This window comes from Schistocerca serialis, chromosome 7, assembly GCF_023864345.2.
Source record: "Schistocerca serialis cubense isolate TAMUIC-IGC-003099 chromosome 7, iqSchSeri2.2, whole genome shotgun sequence".
In the NCBI taxonomy this organism is placed as follows: domain Eukaryota; kingdom Metazoa; phylum Arthropoda; class Insecta; order Orthoptera; family Acrididae; genus Schistocerca; species Schistocerca serialis.
Genome location: NC_064644.1, coordinates 123,076,557 through 123,102,016, shown reverse-complemented (window position 1 = coordinate 123,102,016; position 25,460 = coordinate 123,076,557). Strand labels below are relative to the sequence as shown.

At 45.8% G+C, this 25,460-nt stretch overlaps 1 protein-coding gene across 9 annotated transcripts in view; it reads left to right on the top strand.

Moving 5' to 3' along the window:
• Positions 1-25,460, top strand: part of LOC126412101 (transcriptional enhancer factor TEF-1) — an 802,315-nt gene that overhangs the window by 658,813 nt on the left and 118,042 nt on the right. For all 9 annotated transcript variants that reach the window (XM_050081527.1, XM_050081523.1, XM_050081528.1 and 6 more), the window contains one exon: positions 12,994-13,121. In XM_050081527.1, the coding sequence (XP_049937484.1) occupies positions 12,994-13,121 (128 nt within the window). The remainder of the gene's footprint in view (positions 1-12,993; positions 13,122-25,460) is intronic.

Here is a 25,460-nt window from a genome sequence, read left to right as displayed (position 1 = left end):
GAGGGCAAAAGAAATGGGGCAGAGAGAGGGCAATAGGGGTGGGAATGACGTAGGGGAATAGGAACTGGACAGGGGGATGATAGTAAGAGCACGACAGAGGGAGGACAAGAGAGAAGGGCAAATGACAGGAGGAAGGCAAAAGAAAAGGGGACTGAGATAGGGCATAGGGGATAGGGATAGAGGAAGGAGCACATTGAAAAGGTAGGGGCAGAGGGAGCACTAAGGGAAGAAGGAGGGGGAATGTGAGTGTGAAATGAAAAGGAAGCGACAGAGGAAGGACAAATGGAAGAGGAAGGGGCAGAGGGAGCGCAGAAAGAATGGGTAGAGGGAGAGGAAATGGGAAGGACAAAGGTAGGCAAAAAAAGGGGCTGAGAAAGGGCATGGTAGAAATGCGACAGTGTGTGGAGGGGGGGAAAAGACAGAGTGAGTGGAAAAGGAGAAAAGAAGGCGCAGAGCGAGCGCAAAAGGAAAACAAAAGGAATTGAGACAGAGCAATAGGAATAGGTCAGAGGAAGGACAAAAGGAAAAGGATGGGACTAAGATTGGGCAGTATCAACAGAACTGAGGGAGGAAGGCAAGGAAAAGAGGGAAGGGAAAAGGAAGAAGGCGCAGAGGGGGTGCAATAAGAAAAGGAAGGGGCAGACGGGGTGCAATAAGAAAAGGAAAGGTCAGAGAGTGGGAGGAGGAGGAGGAGGAGGAGGAGGAAGTAGTAGTGAATAGACTGGAATAGACTCTAGTGCGCTAAAATAGAAAGGGGAGGTACACGTATGAAAGAGTCTTGAAGAGATTCGGACTGAACTGTGTTAAAGAAACAATCCCATTCGACGTAACTTCTCTTTGAAACTCAGAGGCTCGTTTCGTGTTCTGGCTTCTAGTTGGCGCCATTCTCATTATGGATCCCATTTTGGCGGTTGTTACATCGTTTTATCGGCAGCAAAACAATAGAAAAGGAATCGTGTTATTGTTGCAAGTAAGATCCCTAGCGAGATATCGTCATCTTGTCAGTTATCGTACATCACGTAACACCACTGCAAATAGATCAAGTCGAGTATTAATCTGCCTTTTACCGAAGAAAATTTCCATGAAATATAGCAGCTGGTCTTTATAATTTTTCTTCTTTTTGTACAAGCGGTATTCCGTCTTCCTGCAAAGTTATAGAGCGAAATTACTTTCAACTGAATTCATTTCGTCCTCAGCTCGTGGTCGTGGGGTAGCGTTCTCGCTTCCCGCGCCCGGGTTCCCGTGTTCGATTCCCGGCGGGGTCAGGGATTTTCGCTGCCTCGTGATGACTGGGTGTTGTGTGATGTCCTTAGGTTAGTTAGGTTTAAGTAGTTCTAAGTTCTAGGGGACTGATGACCATAGATGTTAAGTCCCATAGTGCTCAGAGCCATTTGAACCATTTGAATTAATTTCGATAGCGTGAAATGAGTTGACGTAATGGGGACGAGATCAGTGAAGATGGAACTACAGGAAGTGGTATCATTGAAGCAACGCTCAGAAATTCCGATTTCCAATGTAATAAATATGTCGTGAGTAATGAAAATTCATAATGGACTCTGATTGTCACAAGCAGACGCCTTAACTGTTAGGCTGTCTGAGCACACATCCTTGCCAGACTGAAATTTTGATTGGCACTTATTTTCTTCGTATTACTTACAAAAAAAATATACTTTTAAATTTGTTTTTCATTGGCTCAAAAAGACCCGCTTTGCTTAGTCTTCATATTAACTTCTTTTCTGAGAACATTCCGGACCACTCGAAGTCATACGAGAACGCCGTAAAAAAAAATGACGTTGTACATCAGTATTTGATACGTTAGTATTTCATGCTCAAAAATACTATGTGCTCTTAAATCCACTTAAGTATTCAATAATACTGTAATTTGAAATAAAGCACGGTGTCATTTTTTTAATTTTGAGAACGCCGAGAGTGTTCCAAGACATTCATAAATATTCGAGACCGCAAAAGAAAGCTGTGGAACTTCTTAGAACATTTGGCAACATTCAGCAATGTTGGTAAAAGCTCGAGAACATTAGAGGCTAGTATATGTTGATGGGAAAGTGACGGAAGAAGTCCTGGTAACCACCACTTTGTGGCAGCGACCATTTCAGACACTCATATCTTGACTCCACAACGGCTGCTACTGCACAACGAATCTAATGTATAATAGGCAGCCAAGGAAAGCACCAAAACACAATATCATAAACTTCTACCACAAATACTTTAATAAAGAAACATATATTTCCGGAGCCACCGTTGCTTCGCTCGGACAAAGCCAGCAACCTATGAGATTTGAATTAAAGAAATGACACCTTAAGTACATAAATTATGAAGCTAAGCTATATCATGGTATTCTCAACAAAGATGTGTTTAGTGGAAGAAACTCTGCATTGTTTTCACTTTATTTCATGCTTTAACTGCTACGGTCGCAGGTTCGAATCCTGCCTCGGGCATGGATGTGTGTGATGTCCTTAGGTTAGTTAGGTTTAAGTAGTTCTAAGTTCTAGGGGACTTATGACCTAAGATGTTGACTCCCATAGTGCTCAGAGCCATTTTTTTCATGCTTTAACTTGCTCTATTATGATACTTTGTTTGAACTACATTTGTCATATTATTTGATGATGAGTGGACTATTTGTTTTTCCCACTCTAGGGCAAACAAATATAACTGATGGCGAGAAAAACATGATTATTTGAAATTAATATTACAGTATCTTAACATTTGCCCTCGTGTCTTATTTTTACTGATAATAAACTGATTCATTTTGCCAGTAACAATTTACAGAGTGTTTCAAAAAGGACTTTACAGTGTTTAAAATTCATATAAATTGATTCATAGTACCTACAGAGGTGGTTGTAGTGTCAGTTTGTTGGGAAATACAACCACTTTTGTCTCGCGTGCCGAATCGCACTGTTAGGAGCTCTAGCGGCAGTTGCGTTAAACATGGCTACCTTCACTGGACCCGAGCGTGCTAGCTGTGTGTTTTGTTTGAAGAATCGAAGTCGGACAACTGTTCAGCGTAATTTGCGTACCAAAAACACTAAATATCCTCCTAGTAGGCCTACAATTTATGAGTGCCATAAATTTTTTGTAGAAACAGGGTGCTCGGTAAGGCATGAGAGATCATCAGGTCGTCCAAGAGCCCATCTGATGTCGTCGTTGAGCAAGTAAGACGACACGTTTTGTCCACCGCGCTACGAAATAGACGGGCACGCATCTCGCGAACTGCAAATCCCACATACAACTGTTCGGCGTGTGTTGAGAAACCGTTTGCGTTTGAAAACGTACAGATTGACGATTGTACAAGCAGTAAAAGACAGTGACAAAATTGCTCACAAGCACTTCTGTGCGGATATGTTAAATCGATTACATGAGGATGAACATTTCTTGGACAAAATCATATTTTCTGACGGGTCGACTTTTCACTTAAGTGACAAGGTTAACACTCTTAAATGTAGGATTTGGGGCAGTGAGAATCCACATCAAACATTGCAACCATTGCAACATGTTCGTAATAGTCCTAAACTGAACACTTTTGTGCATTGAGAAAGAACAAAGTGTACGACCCCTTTTTTTTCTGCGAGAGAACGTCAACGGGATAGTCTACCTGGATATTTTACAACATTTTTTGATACCACAGATCGATAAGGATGACCAAGAACGAAATGTTTACTTCATGCAGCATGGTGCACCACGCCACTACCTGGTTGACGTCCGGAATTTTCTCAGTGACCGCTTTCCAGGTCAATGGATTGGCCGTGAGGCGCCAATTGCTAGCCTCCCCCCAACGACCTGACACCACTCAATATTTTTTTTTTATGGGGATTCATCAAGGGAATTCTGTTTGTAGCTCCTGTGCCAGCTTTTCTACCTGAAGTTAATGCAAGAATTTACGCCGCCACTGAGCAAGTTACACATGCAATACTACTGCGAGTTGGGAAGAAATTGACTTCCGATGGAATATCTGCAGGCTAACCAACGGAAGCCATGTAAACATCTTTAGTTTAAGGCAGGGGTCTCCCAACTTTTTAGTCCGCGGGCCGCATTGACTCCTCCACGAAGTCATAAGGGCCAAGATCTACCTAGTGGGATTAAAGCACCCTAGCACTCCATGATAACCTTAATGTAAGGCTAAAGGAAAAACGAAATCGCAAAAATCTAAGGTTGTGGGAATAGCTAGCACTGAAACGAACTACGATTTTTATTTAATTACATAATTTTGATTGGTGGACGTACCTGACCGAAATTCTGGCGTATTTTATTCTGGCGAATTTCACCGACAAAAAAGTATGTCACTGCACATTCTTCACGGAAGCGTCCTGCAAAGTTAACGAAATCTCAAAATCATTGTTAGCAACACTGTTACTGCAAGACGTAACAGAGGTAGAGTATGTCAACGCATTGTTATTTCAAGCGGCGCAACAAGAAGTTCAGTTATGTTGTCTTGTAACGAGTAGCAGAGCCAATGTCGCGGTGTATTGGTCGCGAGAGGCCTCGAAACTCAATTGTTGGCAGTGTAGGTACCACCTCAAATATTTGGCTGGCCGGATACCGGGGAAGTCCGGCCAGCTAACGCGGACCGGTTCGCCGGCCCTCGCGGGCCGGCTTTGGCCCCAGGGCCGTAGTTTGGAGACACCTGGTTGAAGGTAAAAAAAACGATGCTTTTCCCTACAAAATAACGCTATACCCAGCTCTGTATCTTCCTTCAATAAATATATATGAATTTTTAAAGTTGTAAAGTCCTTTTTGAAACCCTGTATATGCGCCTTTGTCCTGTTGTTTAAAACATTTGCCCCAATCTATTCGTTTCCTTAATTTAGCCCACCAATCGAGGTGATAGCTTACAAAGGCCTTGTTTGATCAACACTTAACTACTGCTCGTTAGTCTGAGGTCCTTACCACACAGAATTGAGAGCGGAAGTAGAGGAGATACAAAGAAAATGATTGGCACACCGGAGTCGCATTTGGAATGACGACGGTTCAAATCCGCTTTCGGCCATCTTGATTTAGGTTTTCCGTGATATCCCTAAATCGCTCTAGGCAATTGTCGGGATTGTTCCTTCGAAAAGATGAAACATTCGGAATGCGTGCTCCATCTCTAATGACCTCAATGTCTACAGGACGTTAAACCTTATTCTTCCTCCTTCCTTAATGTAGTAAGCGTGATAGCGTCACAGATATGCCCAGCCAAGTGCAGTGGCAGACGCTGCAAGAGTGGTATAGTAGATGTGTGTAGTCTATTGCTAACCCTCTGCTCACAAGGTGGATTGGAAGGACGTGACGTGACGTTAACAAAACTGGGTCGAATCCCACCTGGGTAGTACGTGCCACGGAACAAGCGACCTCCAATAGTATGAGCGTGACGGGCAGAAGGATACACTAGCTGCGGTAAAACTTGAGCTACATGGCGCATGCGCATTAAGCGAAATACGGCAGGCGGGTGGTTGTCCACTCCATCTTGTGGGCAGCGGGTTAAAATTCAGAGAGCGTTTGTTCCTTGAAGAGTCACCCAGTACATACGTTCTTCCCAAGCATACCTCGCGAAAACCGTGAAGGTAATGTGGTGGGTTTAGAGCTCCCAAGGAGGCTCGCAAACAAAACAGTTGGTCTCCCGCGAAACAGTCGTGACCAATAGGAAAAGGGACAAGTGGCAGTGGCGCACAAAGTACCTCCGCCATACACAGTGAAGTGGCTTTCGGAGTTCAGATGTAGGCCTGACTCGAATTTCCGTCAGTCGCGACTTACTCAAACCTATTGTGGTTAACGAAGTTAGAGCGCGACTTGACCGCCGCATGCTTGCGCTACTTTCCTCTGAGATCAGTGTAAGACTTGGAGCCTTTCGACGGCGCGGAAAGCGATAGGAGGCGGCAGGCGTGCATTTGTATTGTGTAACAGATCAGGTGAGAGGCGGCGCCCCACGGCGCTGCGGTCTGTGGTTTTTTTTTTTCTTCCCGATGCTGCGCTCGCGCGGGGAGGACCTGTTGCTGGCGCCACGGCGCGCAGCCGCTGAATCAGCTGCGAGCCCGCGCCGCGCCGCGCCCCACCCCGACCCGGCCGGCTCTGCGCGCGCGCCCGCGCCCGCCAAGCGGCTTCCGCGACCGTTCGCCACGCCACCGACCGCGCCTGCCACGTCCAGGTCTCCCAACCTTCCAGAGGCTCTCACCTCTGAGTGCAGTCATATTAGCTACTTCCCCCCACCTCCAATGTCGTCAACATTAGCGCATAACTAGCTTTTAGAATGGAAATTTATTTGATCACTTTAATTTTGGAATGACGAAAGATGGTTTCTGCAAGTCTTCTATTATATAATGAGCTAATGGTTCTGCTTATTTGGAACAACATTTCGCTATAGAATAATGAAGCGCTTAGGAGTGCGTCGCTAGCGCTGCATGTAACTCCTCAGAAAAGGAAGCTAACTGTTCATTGAGGGTAGACAATCGTTACAAAATACGCCTCCTCTGCACCACTCCCCTCCCTAACGACTCTTGCTTCTGCCATTCTCTACGCCCTCATTTAAAAGTAATATGATTAAAATGAGTGCGCTACACGTTTTTAAATTACTTCAAAAATGGCTCTGAGCACTATGGGACTTAACTTCTGAGGTCATCAGTCGCCTAGAACTTAGAACTAATTGAACCTAACTAACCTAAGGACATCACATAAATCCATGCTCAAGGCAGGATTCGAACCTGCGACCGTAGCGGTCCCTCGGCTCCAGCCTGTAGCGCCTAAATTACTTCATTGCTTGACTCCTTACTTCTGAACTGGTAGAAATTGGAAGACATTATTCTGCCAGTGCATTGTGTCTGACCACTAGTACTAATAACAACAACACTGAGTTGTGCCGTCAATTAGACGGATTAACTTTCGCCAAGTGAGCGATGAAGCAATTTGTGGACCATTGAGGGAACGTCTTACTACTCAGAAAAGGCGTTTTGATGAGATATCAAAGCATACATGATACATATTTACCAGTTTTCGTGTCATAGATGCATGCGCAAAGTAAAGTGTTTGTGTGCAGCAAATGGCTATACGAGTTACATGATGATCATACATTCGTTTCGTAAGTTTTAATCTCAACCAGATTGTGTCACAGGTTAATGTCCGTATTTGAAAAAAAGAAAAAAAAGAGGTAAGAACTGGGAAGTTAGTAATCAATGTTACAGTCTTACGAAATAGTGGTGGTGATAATAATAATAATAATGCTCTTTAAAAAATCTTAGTTTCGTAACAAAATCAAATTATTTTTTTCACTCCTTAGAATATTTCATTTTACCTCTCAGGGGGTAATTACCCCAAAGTTGGGAACCACTGACTTATGGGCACCTGGACATGCACAGCTAACATTTTCATGCTACACTTTTAAAGAGTTTTACTCTTGCATTGAACCACTAGGACATCGCCGTTCTATACCAAGCTGAACCACAATAGGTAAACCAGTATTCTAAATTATACTTATCTAGTAGCTGAACCCCTGGCATTGCCCAGGTGTTTATCCTTTCCTGTCTCTCTGTGTCGGTTTCCTCCTTTCCCCTGTCTCTTTCCATCTCCTCCTGCCCCTGCCTTTGCCTATGTGCCCATCTCCTCGTTCCTCCATCTCTCTGTCCATCTCCTCCTTCCCTTCTCCATCTCTTACTCCTCAGTTTCTTTTCTTTGTCCATCTCATCCTCACCCTTCTCGCTGTCATCTTCTCCTCTCCCGACTCTCTGCTCATCCATGCCCATCTGCAGGTGTACCCATGAAATGCATTCCAGTACTACCTACACAACATGCCAGTTTACAGAGCAGCCTAGTTGTCAGGCATTACCAACCCTTTTAACTCCCCGGCCCCAATCCACATGGGAGCTAGGTGGTTCTTATCTCTACAATACTTCTTTCCAGACAATAAGTAGTATGTGTAGCAAATATGATTTAAATCAATCCAGTGATTAATGAGGAGATGAACACACACACACACACACACACACACACACACACACACACATATATATATATATATATATATATATATATATATATATATATATATATATATATATATATATACTCCTGGAAATTGAAATAAGAACACCGTGAATTCATTGTCCCAGGAAGGGGAAACTTTATTGACACATTCCTGGGGTCACATACATCACATGATCACACTGACAGAACCACAGGCACATAGACACAGGCAACAGAGCATGCACAATGTCGGCACTAGTACAGTGTATATCCACCTTTCGCAGCAATGCAGGCTGCTATTCTCCCATCGAAACGATCGTAGAGATGCTGGATGTAGTCCTGTGGAACGGCTTGCCATGCCATTTCTACCTGGCGCCTCAGTTGGACCAGCGTTCGTGCTGGACGTGCAGACCGCGTGAGACGACGCTTCACCCAGTCCCAAACATGCTCAATGGGGGACAGATCCGGAGATCTTGCTGGCCAGGGTAGTTGACTTACACCTTCTAGAGCACGTTGGGTGGCACGGGATACATGCAGACGTGCATTGTCCTGTTGGAACAGCAAGTTCCCTTGCCGGTCTAGGAATGGTAGAACGATGGGTTCGATGACGGTTTGGATGTACCGTCCCCTCAACGATCACCAGTGGTGTACGGCCAGTGTAGGAGATCGCTCCCCACACCATGATGCCGGGTGTTGGCCCTGTGTGCCTCGGTCGTATGCAGTCCTGATTGTGGCGCTCACCTGCACGGCGCCAAACACGCATACGACCATCATTGGCACCAAGGCAGAAGCGACTCTCATCGCTGAAGACGACACGTCTCCATTCGTCCCTCCATTCACGCCTGTCGCGACACCACTGGAGGCGGGCTGCACGATGTTGGGGCGTGAGCGGAAGACGGCCTAACGGTGTGCGGGACCGTAGCCCAGCTTCATGGAGACGGTTGCGAATGGTCCTCGCCGATACCCCAGGAGCAACAGTGTCCCTAATTTGCTGGGAAGTGGCGGTGCGGTCCCCTACGGCACTGCGTAGGATCCTACGGTCTTGGCGTGCATCCGTGCGTCGCTGCGGTCCGGTCCCAGGTCGACGGGCACGTGCACCTTCCGCCGACCACTGGCGACAACATCGATGTACTGTGGAGACCTCACGCCCCACGTGTTGAGCAATTCGGCGGTACTTCCACCCGGCCTCCCGCATGCCCACTATACGCCCTCGCTCAAAGTCCGTCAACTGCACATACGGTTCACGTCCACGCTGTCGCGGCATGCTACCAGTGTTAAAGACTGCGATGGAGCTCCGTATGCCACGGCAAACTGGCTGACACTGACGGCGGCGGTGCACAAATGCTGCGCAGCTAGCGCCATTCGACGGCCAACACCGCGGTTCCTGGTGTGTCCGCTGTGCCGTGCGTGTGATCATTGCTTGTACAGCCCTCTCGCAGTGTCCGGAGCAAGTATGGTGGGTCTGACACACCGGTGTCAATGTGTTCTTTTTTCCATTTCCAGGAGTGTATATGTGTGTGTGTGTGTGTGTGTGTGTGTGTGTTCATCTCCTCATTAATCACTGGAGATATATATATATATATATATATATATATATATATATATATATATATATATGAGAGAGATTAGAACAACAATTTGTCTACAAGATGAATTTTGAATGCACATTTACTTTTTGTACAGTTACCTGGGCCGTCGAACACCTAATGTCACTCAAGTGTGCCAGGCTTCTCTCAGCATCCATAGAATTAGGCGTATATAATACCTCAAATCTTATGCTGTCGACTATGAGATAACACAGATAAGTACAGTTACTGTTCACCTACTTTAAGTGTAACTGCGACTGTATACACACTGCTTGCAACCGAGAAAGTATACACAGTTGTTACAGCCAGGCAACATTTAGGTGCCTGAGACATCCTTAAGGCTGATTGGTTGGTCGGTTGTTTGATTTGGAGGAAGATGTCCAAACAGCGAGGTCATTGGTTCTTTCGGATTAGGGAAGGATGGGGAAGTAAGTTGGCCGTGCCTTTTGACGGGAACCATCCTGGCATTTGCCTGAAGCGATATAGGGAAATCACAGAAAACCTAAATCAGGGTGGAGTCCACTGGGCTAACCATGGCGCCACCTCGCTCAGTCTTTAGGCTGAAACTCTGTCGATAGTTGTAATTTTCCTACAGTCATGTGACTGACTCTCTGTGTATTCTACCCCGTGGAATGTAAATGACGCAGTACAATTATTAATTTATCCATTTCTGTAGCCAAGGCTGCTAATGCATGATTATGGCACTCTGAGGTAACCAGTTGGAATCGTGGTGGTGGGGAAAATGGTTATTGCTAGCATTTGGCCTCCGAGGGGAGGAGGGATGGTGGGATTCAGTTTCTGATGGCCAGTCTATTGTCGATGAGTTGGTCAAATGGGGATATTAACCACATAACCATGACAGCACTGTTCATACTTTGCAAAAGGAGCAGGCTACCTCCTGATACCAGGTTTCACCTTCATTGTTCTTCCATTGTACAAGGGTCTTCCACTAAAGAATTCACAGTGTTTTTTCAGAACATATCTATTTTTAAGAGTTACATTTTGTAACAAAACCTGTTGTGACCAGACGAAACTAAAATTGTCCGCAACTGTGGGTTCTTGGAGTGCTGTGGGTGATGTTTCATTTTCAGCTACAATAGCCTGACTTGATAATAAGATGTACTTAACGTGAGACTGTTCTTTGTCACAGGAGAGTGTAGAAAACAGTCATTGGTCATGTAAAGGCGTCACTTAATGTATACAACAACAAAATGTTCTTTTGAAGTCCAGTGTTTAACATTAACACATCTGCATGTTCCACTGAGACTTCGACGAACACTGTCCTAGTGGATGATGTGTAGTGCTGAAGATGAGGTCTCAAAGTGGGCTGAGCTCTTGCATGCTCGACACTATATTGACCTCAGTGTGAGGGCGCTGCTATGCAGAGAGAGAGGTGTGGTCTGCAATCTTCAGGAGTACCTCCGATATGTGGTTACGGATTGCAGTGAGCCCTCACTAATGCCTTGTGGTATCGATTAGCGTGCCGACTTCGCTGTGGCATCCCGATCTCTGGACGATACTATAATATCAATCAATATTTCTTTTATATGTACTATTTTTCTATGTATCCTCCAGCACTTTCTATGGCCTTACGTCAGCCTTGTATAAGAGCACGTATTCCGTTTCGGTAAAAGTTTGTCATGTTTTCATAGCCATGTTTTCACGGCGTGAATTACTCTCATCATCTGTAAAGCGTGTCTCACGTAGAGATTTCTTAAGTGGCCCACTCATTTGGAAGGCCGAGAGCACCAGGTGTGGACTATCGGGTGGATGAGACATTGACGTCCAACTAAATTTAGCGATGTTTTTGTGGGTTCTGAGACACCTGTGTGGCTGTGCTTTGTCGTTTTGGATTCTTGTCAAATCGAGCACATCCAGAGCAGTTGTTGAGTTTGTTCAGAGCGTTAAGGGTTGACCCTTTTGTCAATACATTCACGACAATGACACGAACACTGTCGAAAAAGCCTATTATGATAACTTTGTCAGCAGAGGGAGCTGCCTTCAATTTCTTCTTCTTTGATGCCTGCGGGTGGTGCCACTGCTGTAGTAGCGTTTATGCTTCTGGCTCAGGTTTCGATACTTGCAAAGATCCGCGATAGAAAGGCCTCACCATTAGCCTGAAACTGCTCCAACAGTGCAGATGAAAGGTTTTTCGTGTGGTCTGTTTTGATCATCCGTGGAACCCACCTTGAGCACACTGCCGACTATGCAAGCGCTCAACATTGCCCAGGCACTTGCCGGTAGCTGTGGAGCCAATTTTCGAGTTGTGATGCGCCGATCTCACGAATAATAGCATCCGCGCGATTCACCTATCAGGAGTAGCTGTGCGAGGACGTCTCAAACATAGCCAATCATGGAGCTCAGTTTCTACACTTCGTGCCACTTTAAATCGTCCAATAGTACTTCGGTCAACTGCGCCATTACTACACACTTTACGCCATACACTGCACACAAACGTTTATGGATGGTCACCACGGTTTGCACAATGAAGAATTTAATTACAGCGCGTTGCTTGTAACGAGTGTCTTGTGTATTTGCATTTTTTATGGTTAACTCTCGCTCTGCCATCCGTCTAAATTGTTAGAAACTTCGCATACGTGTAGAAGAAACACCAAATTTGAAGCACCTAAAAGGCTTTTGTATATACATATATACGGCAGTATTTATTTACAGCAGTAGTATAATACTACACTATACACACTTCTATTACAATCAGCTACACCCAACAAATGCACTGAAGATAGAACTCTTGTCCTTCGCTGAGGAAAGGTGTCGTTACGCACGAAGAAATGGAAAAAAAGACTTTGGCAGCTGAACCTCCCCGCGGGTCTCCCGGACAAACCATGCCATAAGACTTTACTTTTTACTGTGATTTTTGTTTGTAATTTATGTACTCTTAGTGAAAACAAAACGTTTGGTCCTTAGACACCGGTTTCAGTCAGCATTGGCCATCTTCAGATCTGCAGCAAAACATAGCAAATGAAATACAACTTGTAGACAGATAACATTTAAAACAATACTACATCCCATAACGAAAAATTATTACTTTCGTGGATGTAGAAAAATGCGCTTAAAATATGAAGAGGCATACTGGTATGATAACACGTTCTAACATATTCTCTGTTTGTTGGCTCGTATTGCCATAAAATTGCATAGGAACGGTTTTCATTTTTTAATTTTTTTTATTTGTACTGTTTCTTGGCCGAGTGTGCGCTTGCGTTCTATTTGTTTGTTGTTTCTGTAGCCATAAAAAAAGTTTTGTGATCATTGAAGGAAATAAATTTATTCTGGACTTCCTGGATTACCATTTTAATTCGCGACCGTGTCGCAGCTTGTGATAGTGACTATTAATTTATATGCTCACATTCGTAGAGTGCTTATAAGGTAAAGTAAAGTCTTAGTACAGCAGTCTTGAGGATACGGGGTGCAGTTGTGTAGGTGACGTGTGTATTTGTATGTGCAGGTTGTCCGCTGGTAGCCGGCAAGATTTCGTCGCCGTGGACACCGACGAGCTCCGGGCCGCCGGCCGACACTGCAGGCTCCGGCTCGGACTCGAAGAACCTCGACGTGGGCGACGAGGTAAGCGACGAGGTAATGACTGCCCGCCACCGGCTCTCCCCGCAGATGCTCTGCGCATGCGCGCCGCCGCCGCCGCCGCCGCCGCCTGCTGCTCGCATGTCATACTGTTCGCCCACAGCGGCACTTCTGCGGAGCTGAGAGAAAGGCGCTGCTCCTACATTGTGAATAAAACTACATACTTGTTGCTTGAGGAGGTTTGTCACTTCGAGATACAGCGTTGCCGCGTTAGCTGTCAGCTGTGCCTCAGATAAGGCTCTGACATCAGCGAACCGGGTGCTAACACGGACAGAACACGTTTTATGCCCGTTGCGGCCGGTAACAGTTAAGTGCATTGACGAAGATAACGAATGCCGTGCGCATTGCACTACTGAACTGACGCTTTGACAACAGCGGGCAGTCTTAAGTTGATTGTAGTGATTGAGAGTTCGAAGACGCGAAGCGCCAACTATCAAGTAATTACTGCATATAATAAAAGGTCTTTGAAGAGGATAACTATAATTCCTGGCAGCTGTACACAGAATTGCGTAGATCGCGTTATTTATTACCCTCATTATAGTGCGTATTCGTATCGTTCATCATCAGGTGGAAATATGCATAATCCAATATACAAGCATATTATCTGGTAACGTCGTAATTCTTGATACATAGCAAAGAAAACAAAAATGGACGCAATGTTGTTATAATCTTTAGTTCGAAGATTGACTTGATACAGCTCTCTACGCTAATCAGTCCTGTGCAAGCCTCTTCATTTCTGCATAACTATTGCAATTTACTTCCATTTGAACCTGTTTACTTTATTCACGCCAAGGTCTCCCTCTGTAATTCTTACCCTCACACTTCCATCCATTACCAAATTTACGATTCCTTCATACCTCAGACCGTGCCCTGTCACCCTATGTCTTCTTTTAGTTAAGCCGTACCAAAAATTTCTTTTCTCTTCAATTAGATTCGGTACCTCTGCATTAATCATGCTGCAATCCATCCATCTAATCCTAAGCATTCTTCTGTAGCACTCCCTTTCAAAAGCTTCTATTCTTTTTTGTCTGAACTGCTTATCGTCCATGTTGTTCCTAATTCCTTTGATTGCTGTTGGCATTCAGCTTTGTATTCCTCTGTACTTAGGCCTTCTCAATATACAGATCGAATTACAAGGTGTTTAAAACAAAATTTTCGCTACTTCAGAGGGCCCCCTTTGAAAAGGAGTGATCATAGAACAATGAAACTTTGTGGAAACATTTTGAAGAACATGCAGAAGAGAACTAATGAATAAACCATTGAAAGAAACATATTTTAATATCCCCGTGATTGGGGTAACATATGTTAATTGCGTACCGTATTTACGTTACAGGTTAAAAATGTTGCTCAGTGTGACGACCATCTATTTCCACGACAGCGTGGGACGGCACTATAGAGTGCCCACCTGGTGCACGAAACAACGGGGACCGTGCCGTGTTCATCTATCGTCGACACAGCTCGTGAACTGTTGGAAGATCTCACATTGTGTCCGTTTTCTCAGCCATGGCAACAGTAACTTCTTCAACAATTTGTGGCGCAATTGGCCGTCGGCTTTTCCCAGGAGCAATTCCGAAATCAACCTGTTAATTTGAATTTCCCAATTATGTTCTTCAAACCCAGTGTGGCAAGAGAACATCTCCGTATTCCTTTAAGGCATCGATTCTTGCCAAGAGCAGGAGCACTATTGCTATTGTTTTGATAAAACAGCCTTACGAGTAAAGGCCTGCTCACCTTTTCCAGACCGATGTCGACTGTGCGCACACTGATGCTTGTGTTTCAACGCTACGTCGCCGTATCAGTACCGACGCCTAACGGCAAGTCATGACGCTAACGCATACAGTAAATATTTTTCACTTTATACTGTCTCAAGAAGTGAAATTTTAATTATAATCACCCTGTTCATCAGGGATAGGCTAAATCCTTCTCAACGGCTGCTTCCCTTTCTTGTCCTTCGACTAGTATAACTGCAGTTGTTTTTCTACAACACGGACGGCCATGGCGTGCCAAACAACACGCAAGCCGGATGTGCGGGTCGAGGGTCGGCGTGTCTCGGTACTTCTCGAAAGTACTCGATACTTGTCCACATTTCATTTAGTAGTGCGGTGCGGCATTTTTCGGCCGGCACGACTTTTCACGAGTTCGGCAGAACCTTGGCATTGGCGCTTTTTACCCTTCGCTGTTTGTTCGTGGTGTAAATGAAGTTCGCAGGTCCAGTGGCTGCTTGCACAAAAAGAGAGTGTCTAGCGATATATCGCCACAAGCGTTAAAAAATGAATGGGAATGGCAGAACAGAGGGAACGGAGTTCTCAGTATACAGGGTGTTACAAAAAGGTGCGGCCAAACTTTCAGGAAACATTCCTCACACACAAATAAAGAAAAGATGTTATGTGGACATGTGTCCGGAAACGCTTAATTTCCATGTTACAGCTCATTTTAGTTTCGTCAGTATGTACTGCACTTCCTCGATTCACCGCCAGTTGGCCCAATTGAAGGAAGGTAATGTTGACTTCGGTGCTTGTGTTGACAAGCGACTCATTGCTCTGCAGTACTAGCATCAAGCACATCAGTACGTAGTATCAACAGGTTAGTGTTCATCGCGAACGTAGTTTTGCAGTCAGTGTAATGTTTACAAATGCGGAGTTGGCAGATGCCCATTTGATGAATGGATTAGCACGGGGCAATGGCCGTGGCGCGGTAGGTTTGTATCGAGACAGATTTCCAGAACGAAGGTGTCCCGACAGGAAGACGTTCGAAGCAATTGATCGGCGTCTTAGGGAGCACGGGACATTCCAGCCTATGACTCGCGACTGGGGAAGACCTAGAACGGCGAGGACACCTGCAATGGACGAGGCAATTCTTCGTGCAGTTGACGATAACCCTAATGTCAGCGTCAGAGAAGTTGCCGATAACCCTAATGTCAGCGTCAGAGAAGTTGCCGCTGTACAAGGTAATGTTGACCACGTCACTGTATAGAGAGTGCTACGGGAGAACCAGTTGTTTCCGTACCATGTACAGCGTGTGCAGGCGCTATCAGCAGCTGATTGGCCTCCACGGGTACACTTCTGCGAATGGTTCATCCAACAATGTGTCAATCCTCATTTCAGTGCAAATGTTCTCTTTACGGATGAGGCTTCATTCCAACGTGATCAAATTGTAAATTTTCGCAATCAACATGTGTGGGCAGACGAGAATCCGCACGCAATTGTGCAAACACGTCATCAACACAGATTTTCTGTGAACGTTTGGGCAGGCATTGTTGGTGATGTCTTCATAGGGCCCCATGTTCTTTCACCTACGCTCACGGGATACTCTACCTGTGCTGCTAGAACATGTGCCTTTACAAGTACGACACAACATGTGGTTCATGCACGATGGAGCTCCTGCACATTTCAGTCGAAGTGTTCGTACGCTTCTCAACAACAGATTCGGTGACCGATGGATTGGTAGAGGCGGACCAATTCCATGGCCTCCACGCTCTCCTGACCTCAACCCTCTTGACTTTCATTTATGGGGGCATTTGAAAGCTCTTGTCTACGCAACCCCGGTACCAAATGTAGAGACTCTTCGTGCTCGTATTGTGGACGGTTGTGATACAATACGCCACTCTCCAGGGCTGCATCAGCGCATCAGGGATTCCATGCGTCGGAGGGTGGTTGCATGTATCCTCGGTAACGGAGGACATTTTGAACATTTCCTGTAACAAAGTGTTTGAAGTCACGCTGGTATGTTCTGTTGCTCTGTGTTTCCATTCCATGATTAATGTGATTTGAAGGGAAGTAATAAAATGAGCTGTAACATGGAAAGTAAGCGTTTCCGGACACATGTCCACGTAACTTATTTTCTTTCTTTGTGTGTGAGGAATGTTTCCTGAAAGTTTGGCCGTACCTTTTTGTAACACCCTGTATATTATGCTGCACAAAGTTGCATAATCGACGAGTACCGCAAATTTGCTGAGGATCGATATCACAAAACCGTGCAGAAAGAATTTAAAGATTGCAAAAAATTGTCAAGGCGCTTTGTGCTAAATTTGCAGACATGGAGGACATGATGAAATGAAGATATAATAGTAAATTTTCTGAAGTTACACGCATTATTGCACTGTCATTTGCAACACTTGTCGATGCACTCCGTCTTCAGGCCAAGAGTGGCCTACCGGGACCATCCGACCGCCGTGTCATCCTCCGTAGAGGATGCGGATAGGGCGGGCGTGGGGTCAGCACACCGCTCTCCCGGTCGTTATGATGATATTCTTGACCGAAGCCGCTACTATGCGGTCGAGTAGCTCCTCAATTGGCATCACCCCGACAGCGCTTAACTTCGGTGATCTCACGGGATCCGGTATAACCACTGCGGCAGGGCCGTTCCCAGTTGTCGATGGAACTGTACAAAGTATGTGGAGACTTTACATCTACTGCAAAGTACACTCATGTTTAGGAAAAACAGAGTAGAGGCAGACCTTCATATTCGCAGGGCATGTACATCAGTATGTTCTCCAGAAATGCTTTGCATTTGAACGATATCGGCCCGCTGATTCAAGGTGAACATCGATATCGCGGCACAACACCACATACCCGTAAAATGTGCCAGCGGCTATCGCTGCCGCTATAAACAGAAGGTAATGGATAGTATGACTTGAGCAGACGCACGCGCGAACCGTATCGTCAAATCAGTGAGTTTGAAAGGGGCGCATTATTGGCTCGAGAGTATGTGACGCATCCATCCGGGAAATTGCTGCTCTTGTGGGACGAAGTGTTTTGGTAGTGCAACAGATGTGTGCAGAATGGTTGACGGAAGGCCGTAGAACACGACGAGATGGGGTCAGGTCGCACCACCCAGACCTGCCTCCCCCCTCCCCTCCCCCCCCCCCCCCCCCCCATCTCCCTTCACCAAGGAGATCGACACCTCACCCAAGTGGCATTGCAAGGTCTGCGTTCTCCTCGGCTCCGGCGCTACAGTGGAACACATCGTACACTATCAGGGGTGACAGTCCGTCGCTGTTTATTACGGCACGAGTTACGTGCGCGTCGTCCATTTCTCCGCCTACCTTTGACGAATCTATAGAAACGTACTAGGCGGCAATGGTGTATGGAACGTCGTCACTGGGGACAGGAATGGCATCAGATAGTGTTTGCAGGCGAATCAGGTTTCGTTTGTTTGAATGTAATGTCCTCATTTTGGTTCGCCGCAGACAGGGGGAGCGGCATCACACTGACTGCATTCGCACAAGACATACAGTGCCAAATTAACGCCTTGCGGCATGGGGTGCTATTGGGAAACAACCACAAATGACAGTAGATGCTACCTGAATGACATCCTGCAATCCGTAGCCATACCCTTTCTGTAAAACATCCCAGGCGCGATTTTTCAGCAAGACACTGCATGACCACATCGTGTTGCACTAACACGTGCCTTCTTGGTGTCACAGGATGGCAGCCTTTTGTCCTGGCCCGCCAGGTTATCAGGTGTCGCAAAACGGCGGATGCAGTGTGGGATGTGGGATATGATGAAACGACGGATGTAGCGCTGTGACTGTACCAACCATGACAGATGAACCTTTTAACCTGGAGAATGCAGCATGGATGGCTATACTACAGGACGCAATTTGCGCCGTATTGGCGTCGATGCCATCACGCATGGAACAAGTTGTCAGGGCCTTTGACGGACCCTGTGCCTTCTAGGCAACACGACACATGCTGAACCGAGGTGACTGAAATGCTAATCATTTCCGTAGAACATACTACTTTACATGACCTGTGAATCTGAACGTCCTATCTCCAGTCGTTCAAGGTCTTCTTTTTTTTCTGAACGTGAGTGTACAATGATTAAGTCAAGGGGCATACCTGGAACGAAATTTCTATTTAAAATCCCATGTTGTCGAATTCATTAAGGAAAACGGATGCAGGTTCAAATGGCTCTGAGCACTATGGGACTCAACTGCTGAGGTCATAAGTCCCCTAGAACTTAGAACTACTTAAACCTAACTAACTGAAGGACAACACACGCATCCATGCCCGAGGCAGGATTCGAACCTGCGACCGTAGCGGTCGCGCGGTTCCAGACTGTAGCGCCAGAAGCGCTCGGCCACCAGCGGCCGACGGATGTAGGAATACATGAAGGAAAACGAATGCAGGAATGAAAATTAGAACATCTGCAATGGGTTGCACATGTCGCATTTTAAATGGGCTTGATTGCATACTGCTGACAATGAGACATTTCAAAGTTGATAACAACTTATTTCTGATTTGTTTGGGATGCCTTTAAAAAGAAACTTGCATTGTGTAAGGGACAAAGCTGACAAAACACCATCCATGTCCCTAAGCTAACTACCGTTAAAGATAACGCGAAGTTGGATGTAAGAAGTAACTGAGGCCTTGAAAGAATAAAAAGGATAGTTTTCTAAGCGTTCTGACGACATATGTTTTCGAGACCGTTTGCCGTTTCTGTTGAAAGCGCCCCTGTGCAAGTGCGCTGAAAATGTCTGATCTGCAATAAAATTTCCGTTTCAAATACAAGTTCTTTTAAGTTAATACTGTCCAGGAGGTCTACATTGTTTTCCTCCAGAAGTGTTTCCACGTCTCCGTAATGAGGTAGCAAACTGAATAAAATATTCGATCAACATATAAATGTGAAAGGCTCTTTTGTTTTTTTTGTTAGTGAAGGTAAATGCGCTAATGAGCCAAAACATTCTGACCACCTGTTTATTAGCTTCTTTGTCTGTCTTTGGGACGAAATACGTCAATGATTCTGCGTATCAGCGATTCGGTAGTTTTTTGGTATGTTTGTGGATGCATTTGGTATTAGATGGGTCGCTGATTTGCCTACGCTGCGATGGCGCCCGATAGCCACCCAGATAAGTTCCATTGGATTTACATCAGGCGAATTCCTCAAACAACTGTAGCATGATTCTGGCCCCGAGACAGACTATTATGCAGCCGAAAGATAACATCGCCGTCAGGGAAAACACCAAGCGTGAAGGGATGCAGGTGGTTCACAGCTGTCGGAGTGTCTTCGATTACTACCACAGGTCCCTTGCAAGCGCAGGAGAATGTCTCCCATAGTATAATACTGCTCCCACCAGCCTGCGTCCGTGGCGCACTTCACGTTTCGAGCCGTCGTTTACTTCGATGACCTTGTGTAGCCAAAATGTGGCTCACCGAAGAGCCGTCACTTTCCCCTTGAACGACAGTCGAATTCCGATGGTCCCGTGCCCACTGCAATCGTAAAAGGCGATGTCGTTGGGTCAAACATATGACCGAGTAGGTGTGGTCTGCGGATGAGCTCCATGTTCAACAATGTACGATGAACGTTGTGCTACGAAACGGTTGTGCGTGCACCAGCGTTGTGCTCTTTAGGCAGAGATGCCCGCAGATCAACGTTTATCCTGCTTTACAGAGCGGCCAAGCGCCCGAATACCACGCTCTGTGAAGAGTCGTGTACGTCCAAAAATTTAGCGCCTAGTGGTAGTTTCACTGTCCTTCTACGTCTTTCCGTAGATGCTCACGACAGTTGCACTTGAAAATTTGACCATCTTCGCCACTCTAGAGAGGCAAGTTCATAGGCTGTGCGTAATAATAATAATAATAATAATAATAATAATAATAATAGTGATCTACCCTTTGTCAAAGTCGCTTATCTCAATGGATTTTCCCATTTGCAACCCATGTCTTCGCTACGGTGTTCCCCTTCCGTGTCTGCTCCGCTTACATACTTTTGCTACCGCGTCATGTGCCCACAAGGCCACTGGGCGGCATCCATCGTGGCGGTGGGCAGTGATAATCATGCTCTGGCTTATCAGTGTACGTCACGATTACGTGGCAACCTAAGTGCGAAAATCTGTGAAATTGTCTACCTCTGTCTGTATGCCGACAGGTTGCAGAAGATAAAAATTAAGTCTTCAGCACACCAAAAATAATTAAATAGTACTAAAAATTTGTTTTGTGCCCTGTGTTGTTGATAATTCTGAAATACGAAAACCATGTCCTGAACAGTGCCACTCGTAAATGCTGCATATTCACCGTTGCCCCATCTTTCCCTTCGTCACACGCATTGGGCATGGCGTGGTGAGGGAACTTTGCAGGCAGGCGAGAGTGCCGAATTCTTGGCCGTCCCGCTCTCAACGTGAATGAATTCATTCTGGTCTTGTGACACTGACGGTTATCCTACTGGAGAATACCATCACTATTGAGGGGTGGGGGGTCAAGCATGAAGGGATACAGGTCGTCCGCAGTAATGTGCACAGTGTTCCACAACTGGTAGTTATGCCTTCGATTACTACCACAGGCCCCCATGTAAACCCATTCACACGAGCAGAATATACGTTTCCTTTGATTCACAGATAAATTTCGATGATCCTATGCCCACTGGAATCGTAATTAACGATGTTGTTGGGTCAACACGGGAATATGTCTGCTCCGGAGCCCTATGTTTGACAGTGTGCGCGCTGAAGGACGTGCACCGAAATAATCGTGCCTGCACCAGCATTGTATTCTGTCTTCAAATCTGCCAAAATCATCGCCTAAACTGATTTACCTAGTGGGAAAGCCTCCGATCTAGACATTTCGTGATGAGCCGTGGACGTCCAACACACTGCCGGCTTTGGCTACTCGTGGATTCGCCGTCCTTAAACCACTGTCCGTAGGTGCTCTCGTCCGAAACACGCTACTAGCCGACCATCTTCGCTATTCCGAGACACTCGTTGCCGACAGCTTGCCGTAACTACCTGCCTTTTGTATAAGTCGCTTTGTCAGCGGATTTCCCCATTTGAAGCTCTCATCATCATAGAATGATTTGATATTCTTCTCTGTTCTGCAGGCAGCAGTGTTTTGTCTCGTCAGTGTGTTAATATCCTCTGCTAGCTGGCCGCAGCATATGGGAAGAAAAGTTTGTTTCGTGCTTTTTTATTTGTGAGAGGCTTCTCCGTTGCGCGATACTACTTGGTGAGGCAGTGTGGTCGATTCGCAGCCACTATGCGGCGGCCGGCAGTCGATAGCTGCTCCGTGCCAGACACGAGCTGGCACTCCTCACCAGGTGACACCGCCCGACCGTGGCGATGAAGCGCCGCTCCGCTGTAACAGATACGCGTTCGTTGCTGCGCCACAACGTGCGTCTTCGTGTTCTCACAGCTGTTTTACATCCCAGCTCCCGAACCCGTCTTTCTACTGGGTTGCAGTTCTTCTTCTAAAACCAGAATATACATTTTTACTCCCGTGTTCTTATTCAAGGAAGGAGGATGAGGCGTTAACGTCCCATCGACGACCAGGACCCTAGAAAGGTAGCAGTAACTGGAATACGATAAGGATGAAGAAAGAGAAATGCAGATTCGTTTGATCTTGTTTTGAATATCGATATTTCTTTCACGAAGCAGCGACATATGCATGGTTCTCGACAATTCTGGAAGACAGGAGAATTCACAGCGGACTCATCTTAGAGATATACAAGAAAGAGCAACACATGATCATCGACGATGTTGAAATACGTTATTGATGGTTTCAGTGTCGGTGTTTATACGTTGTTTGTATCTTGATATAACACTGTTCTGGCGTTTTTACCTGTGGTAAATATTATGAAATGGATTCGCGTTTTGCGAATCTGGATTGGTGCCAGCTGTTTGCGACACCTGAAAATTTGTGCCGCGCAGGGACTAGAACTCGGATTTCCGACTTATCGCAAGCGTTCCCCTTGATAACTACGGCTATCCGGGCACGCCTCCTGGACTGATCGAAACCTCCATATGTCACAGAGTCCATTATCCTTACGCTTGCACATTTCAAGATTCCTGCAGAGGCAGATACGAATATGTTATCGTCATTTTAGTTCCCCTAGGCATGGATACATTATTAATGATTACAATGTGTGTACTTATACGTTGCCTATATCTTCACAGTACATGTATGTGTGTCCGAAGAGCATTGTAATGTGAAGATACAGACAGAAACATTGTAACCATCAGTGATGTATCCATGTCTCGACACTCGAAGATGACGATAAAATATTTCTCTCTCTCTCTGTGCAGGAATCACGAAATGTGCGAACGTAATGTTCGTAGACTTCGTGACATGTGGAAGTTTGGATCGGTCCTGGAGGCGTGCTCCGAGGTAGAATTTTCGTAAGTCGCGAAAATTGACGTAAATCCAGATTCACAAAATGTGAATCCATTTCGCAATGGCGAAATAAACTTCCTGGTTCGTGTTTAGGGTAACCTAAAGAGTGGACCCAGGTCATAGTAGGAAGAACACCTCCAAAAAGTTACAGAACCACGTCTTGCTTGAAAACGCCTCATTGGACCTTCGGTGCACTCGACGCCTCCTTGTCGCTACACATTGGTGTGTCGCGAAAACATGTCAGGTGTGTCGCGAAATTTTTATGTTCCCGCTTAAGAGTGACACGTTTCTCTTATTGCATGCCTTATGTTTATGTTCAGATGTTCCTACCCAAGAGCTGTTTCCCATCGCCGTTCCATAAGTTAAAAAAGTATTGTTTGTGCTTCATATGTTTCCTTTTTTGCGTCCAGGAAAAAAGATCACATTTAGGAGTGTGCCCCAAGGGGAAAAAAACGTGGCGTTTTGCTAGCAACTTACGCATATTCAGTACTTCGCTGCAATGATTTCCTGGTGGAGAGGCACACGACAGGCTGGTATCAGTTCTGTGCCACGTACAGCTCTTCAAAGGGCCAGGGTGCGCTTCTGATACGCATGACTGGTATTTTTTCCGCGGAGCTTACTCCATAGCTTCTAGTACCTTCTAGAGCGGGATATAGTCCCAATTAGTATTAGCTTCACTGTCTTAATTGAAATTTTTTTCGGGTTTAATTTTTATATTATTTTCTGAAAAGGATTATTTACGTGAAGATTCATTGCCCTAATGATTAATAACAAGCGGTACAGATTTTGACAATATGAGAAATAGAAGCTTCCTGTTATTTTATAAAATCGATTTCAGTATCGATGATGAAATTCGAAAAATTATAAATGAACAGAAATTTTGTCTGCATGAAAACTGCTGCCTAACAATATTAAATTTACTTTGAATTTGTTTCTGTATCATTTGAGTTTTGACTCATGATTACAAATTTTCGTGGTACAAGATCGATTTTACGAAATGGATCGATATGAATAATACAAATATATTATCAGAAAAATAGTTTTTGTAATCAGATACGTTCAGAGATACCTTCAGATGAGAAATATGTAATTGAGTTACGAAAATAACCCAGGTCTGGCTCCAATTTATACGGAATCGGACATTTCGATTAACATACGCCAGTTCCTAGGAGGCAAGGCCCATTACAATGTGTATCAGAACAAAGTAGCGCATCGCGGTCTGTGAGCATCGTGTGTTTTTGGCTGGCAGACAGTGGGTACCTCAGCGTGTCCGCAGGTAGCTCCGGCAGCAGCAGCCGCCGGCGGCGGGATGTGTGCTGTGTCGTGGTTTTGTTTTGTTTTTTTGCTTTGGCCGGGGCAGGCCAGGACAGGGAGCCGACCGGCCGGACCGGGCCCATTAGCGCGGGTACCGGTGCAGCGTCTGAAGCTGCCGCCGCCGCCGCCGCCGCATCCCTCACTGCCGCGTTTCTCCGCGTTATCCGGCTCTCAGCTGGCTCCAGATAGCGCCCCGCTGGAATGTCGGACGGCCCGAGCGCTTCCCATCCTCACTGCCCACTCCTGGACAGTGCTAACAGTCTGGCTTGCAGGTGCATAACGCACGTCAATTTACACCGTAGCTTGTGTCTCACCAACACGGCAAGCCTCCAAACTAACTTTTCTAATATCCCTGGAGTTTTTCGCGTAGGCATCTGTGTTCTAAATGGTTCAAATGGCTCTGAGCACTATGGGACTTAAAATCTGTGGTCATCAGTCCCCTAGAACTTAGAACTACTTAAACCTAACTAACCTAAGGACACCACACACATCCATGCCCGAGGCAGGATTCGAACCTGCGACTGTAGCAGTCGCACGGTTCCGGACTGAGCGCCTAGAACCGCTAGACCACCGCGGCGGGCTCTGTGTTCTAAAAGCTGCCAAACCGCATCATGCGTTAGACCTACCTTTCACAGGTAGAAACTGGTACAGGCATGCGTATTTAAAGACAGCGATATTTAAACAGGCAAACTACGGCTCTGCGGTCGGCAACGACTGTATAAGACTACAAGTGTCTGGCGAAATTGTTAAAATCGCTTACTGCTGCTACAATGGCGGGTTTCGAGATTTAAGTGAGTTTGAACGATGAGTTATACACGCCGCACGTGCGATGGGACACAGCATCTCCGATGTAGCGATGAAGTGGGAATTTTTCCATACGACCATTTCACGAGTGAGCCGCGAATATTAGGAATACGGTAAA